We start from the raw sequence: 4,950 nt of genomic DNA, 5'->3' as shown, positions 1-4,950 counted from the left end.
TTTAACATATAAAAGTTATTTTCGAGTTTAACAGAACAAATATGAACACCTCTTGTACTAATGAACCCTTCATTGATATAAAAAGTTACTTTGTATATATTTTCTAGTAAACAAGAAACAGAGATTAAGTTCCTTTTCATTTTGGGTATATAATATACATTTTCAAGCAAAATGTGAGAATCTCCGAAATATAACTTGACGTCTTACACTGCTTCTGCTGAAATGACTTCACCCCTTCCTACCTTGAAAGTCATTTCATTCTCTAAAAGCTGAGTCCAAGAACTAGTTTCCTGAATAAAAGTGCAAATATGGTTTGTAGGTTAAGTGAGAACTTTCCACTAAACATGTTTCAATTACAAGTAAATCTGATTTACCTTCTTTTGCCTTTTTAGCTCTCTTTTCAGCAAGATATTGTGGCCAATTGTGTTTTCAATGACCGTCTTCATTACAGTGGGAACATTTTCCTTTTGGTGCTTTAGTCTTGTTGTACTTAACAAGGTTTTCTTCTTCCCTTTTCCTTTCTTCTTCATCTGGATACTCTTATCCTTTGAAGAAGAAACAAACTTTTTTTTTCTCTAAAGGTTTCGTTCCAGAGGAAGATCTCTTCAGAGATTTCTTTTTTGAAACAACATTTGCTTCAATTTACTTGTTTCTCATCAAGGATTGATGAGTCAGTAGTACATTCAGAAGAGTGGTCAAATTGTAATCAATCTTATTCATTACAGCATTAGTACGAAATGTTAGAAAGCTCTTTGGAAGAAATTCCATTATCATACTAACTTGACTTCTTTCATCTATGACAGCACCATGAGCTTCCGCAATGTTGAAATCGACCATCATATCCAGGATATGTTCTTTAACAGAGGTCCCTTCTTTCATGCTGGAGTTATAGACGTATTTAATAGCTTCATGTCGTACTGAGGAAGAAGGTTGCCCGAACATCTCTTACAACGACGCCATAACTCATGTGCTATGACCATGGCTTCATGCTTTTTATTGAGCGCATCATATATGCTCGCTAAGATATAGGCTCTGGCCTTCTCATTAGCCCAAACCCATTTTTCATAGGCTTCCCAAGCATTTCGGTTAGCATTTGAGCTGGGAAGAGGAGGACATTCCTCCATTAAAACAAACCTCAAATTGTCAACGACTAGTATTGTATTTATATATAACTTCTAGTTTGAGTACCCTTCTCCGTTAAATTTATCAGAAGCTAGTAGTTGTATAATCGAGTTCGACATTTGCTGAAATTTAAACAAATTCTATTAGACTTATTGTATTAAACCCGATTTTATCAAAAGTAATGAAGTACTCATATTTCTTTATTCATTTCCAACGATACCATAGTGAATCAGAATAGATGCTATCGAAAAAAATTCCTTCACTAAAGCAAGACAATCTTGACTAAATACTATATCCAAAATAACTCTTTTTTCTATAGTAATTTAGTTACCGTTTTCGGTCAAGAACTTACTAACACTCAGTAACTCTTGTAAGTGTGACCCTCCATTTTTAGATTTCATAGAGCGGTATGAATATTCCCCGAAAAGGAAGACAATGCTCAAGATGGAACTATGAAACCCTATTCATTTCTAAAGTTTAGGTTGTTCTGAATCTTATGTTATAACCCTCCGAGGGGATCGTCATGGTTACTACTAGCTAGTACTGCCTAAAAACGACAGCAGGTGCAACATAAGAATCTCATGATTTAAAATAATGGAGAAGACCGTAGGGTATGTTGACATATTTTCTTTACCCACTTACTATGCACTACTTTCCCCATTCACCTTGTTATTGACCCATGCAAACACTTTCTGAATGAAGCAGTCGTGATAAAAGTTACACGAAGCGAAGCATGAATCTCACGGTGTGAACTCTTGGGGACGTGAGAGCTAAAAACGATATACTGTGTATATTGTTAATCTCCCACTGAAGTGTTCTAAGTGTTTGGATTTTTTTTTTACTTAGGTATATTTTGGCTAATTTAAACAATCTAAGTCTATGTGGTTAATCCAAGTATAGCGTTTATATTTGGATTTTAACATATGATGTCTAGGTGATAAACCAGTTTTAAAACGTCACACCGCTCATGCATACTCATAAAATTGGTTAACAACGCTCAACATTTCGGCCATAATCCCCAGGTAGCAGGTGTTACATAAACCGTTAACTTAAATACCTCCAACCTTAGATAGGATTATGGACCAAATGAGTTTGTAACCATATTTTATAAGATAATGGCCTATTTTAACTATTAAAACAAGTTGTTAACTTAAGTGAGCATGTTGCTTATCTTTGTTATGAATTTTAAATGTCTAATCACATTTTATAACAACTTATAAAATATAGACATGCTTTGCATTCATAACAAATATTAAAGGCATTCAAACCTTAATATAACATTTATATTAAACTTTAGAAACCCTAAACATGCATACTATATATCATAACTAACTTATAACATATGATTATGCATGCTACATGATATCCTATGGTGGTATTTTAAATCTACATGACATACTATATGCACATACATGTTTAATTTAAATATAACATACATCATTTGTATAAATATTTAAACAACACTAATATGGTTCAACTTTGACATCCTAAGCAAACAAATAATAACTAATTATTACATAAAAGAGTTCAAAGCTCTTCGAAAAGAGGTTGGACTACTTGACTCGACCCGAATCAGACTCGAACCACCTGAACCGGCCCTTCAATGCTCCAATTGAGGCTGAACCGGCCCAATTTAAGCTGAACTGGACCAAAAACCATCAAAATCGGTCGAACCAGATTCAACCCACCCGAACCGACTCATGAACGTGTGCCTTTCTGGGCTAGGATGAGCAGCATTGCAACGCTTCATCCCAGTGTTGCAACTCCACGGGCTTCATTAAGAGCAGTGTTGCATTGGTCTGGGGCAGCGTTGCAACGCTGCCTGGCAGTGGCTGCTCCTCTAGATTTCTCCTACAGACCTTGCTTGCTTCAATCTATTGACTCTAATAAAATTACAGACTATAGAGCACACATATAAGCTCATCAATCAAGAGCCAATTACAAATTAAATTTCATAATCAAAGAGAAATCTAATGCCAAAATTGAATTTTAACCATATCAGTTGACCAAACATGCGATCTTAGAAATCCATCCACCAAGCTCAAATTAATGTTAATTGAGTGCTTAAATCATGTTTTGATACCAATAAATAGATAGAACATGCAAACAACAGAAGAAATCAGAATTAATAAGCACTCTAATTACTCTTAATTTGAGTTTAAAAGCATGACGAAAACAAATTTTATAGAATAAAAGGTTTCTAGAACTACAACCTTTGATGATACACTTTAATCACAGCTCATCTTCACAAATTTGACCTCTAAATTGATAGTAAACCACCACAATGATCTTCTCTACTAATCTTCTACTCGGATTGAGGTGGAATCACTAAATTGAAGTCAATTGAGTTGAGAAGGCAGAGGGTTTGGGAGAGTGAGAGTCAAACTCAAATTACAGTAGCGTAGTTGATCTTCAAAGCTGAGATTCAGCCTATTTATCAACATTAACCATGCAACCACTTACTTAGTTGCTAATTGACACTTCAATTAGCACTAAATAAGTGGGAAATATGTCTAATTAGGGTGAATCCACCCCAATTGAAGAGGAAAATTTGGAAAATCTCACTCAAAGTGGAATTTTCAATTTATATTTCAATTATCCTATTTAATTTAGTTTTCACTAAAATTAAATTTAAATAAACAAAAAATCAAATCTGAACATGATTGAATTTTTTCTAAATAATTAAATCATGTAATATTAAATATTGAATTAATCAAACATCTAATTAATACATGAATCCTATTCGTGTTTAATCAATATTTAAATATTTTAATCTCTCTGATCACGTTTAATTTTGATAAAATTAAATGTTTTGATTATATTAAATATAATCAACCAAACCCTAAAATGAATTTGAACATTTAAAATCCAAACCCCTAATTTCGATTTTGAACATTTCAAATCCACTCAATACATTAATCCAAGATGTAATTTTACGAGCTTGTAGAGGGACCTTATAGACCTACAATGATTTGCAATTAATTGGCTAAACACCAAATTAATCGACATTCTTTAACTATCGAGACACACCACTATAGCTCGATAATTGTACTCTTCTCACTGTAGATTTAGTTGCACTCTCCTCACTGTAGATATATTTTCTTCCACTTTAACCACAAACGGTAAGTCGATCCTTCATAAACGGTAAGTCGATCCACTTTAACCACCTCTGTAAATACATCTTGCTCCTTAAGCTCCCACTGAATCTTTATTGAACAATTGGTTTATATACCAACTAATAAACCCTGACCCTCTCAATCACGAGAGGGTAGGGCGCCGTTGTTTAAGGCCAGAAATCAGTACTTAAGAGAACAACCTATCTGCTAACCCTAAATTGAGTAGGAGTAGATTCCATCTTGCAGGACTATGTCCTCAGCTATCTATTTGTCTTATCCCCAAAATGGGAGGCTTATTAAGTAGTGTTGTTGGACTACTCCCACCTCTGCAGATCAAAGGATAATCTCAAATAAATAGGATTTCATAGTTAGCTCAGGATTAAGATCGAGTTACTCTAGGTCATCAAATTTGAAATAATCCATTTAAACACTAAACGGTCGTTATAAGAAAAAGTGACTATTTCGAGGTCCAGTCTTATACAAACATCCTTTGTATAGAATGCCCTCACTCGCATGTCTCCACATGAGTAATTTTGGGATCACATCATTTGTATCAGTATATAAAGTGGGTTGCATCTAATAGTGTTACCAGGATGAGGTACCTAATCCTATCCATATACTTATAGACCATTTTGTCTATATACTAAAACTTTATCCACTTTTATGTCTCCATATAAAGTTAAAGTATTCATATTATAACCATGAATTTGTT

The 4,950-nt window shown here is 33.9% G+C and overlaps 1 protein-coding gene across 1 annotated transcript; it reads right to left on the bottom strand.

Annotated features, from left to right (window-relative positions):
• Positions 1 to 203: 203 nt before the first annotated feature.
• Positions 204 to 942, bottom strand: LOC150033184 (uncharacterized). The gene is made up of 2 exons (XM_090306309.1): positions 682 to 942; positions 204 to 290 (listed from the first exon to the last, which is right to left on the bottom strand). Exons 1-2 carry the CDS (start codon positions 940 to 942, stop codon positions 204 to 206), a joined length of 348 nt encoding a protein of 115 aa, XP_090162435.1.
• Between the last annotated feature and the right edge of the window lie 4,008 nt (positions 943 to 4,950).

The sequence above is a fragment of the Benincasa hispida genome, chromosome 10 (assembly GCF_027475165.1).
Source record: "Benincasa hispida cultivar pf3 chromosome 10, pf3_genome.v1.1, whole genome shotgun sequence".
NCBI lineage: Eukaryota > Viridiplantae > Streptophyta > Magnoliopsida > Cucurbitales > Cucurbitaceae > Benincasa > Benincasa hispida.
This window is presented reverse-complemented; position numbering and strand designations above follow the sequence as displayed.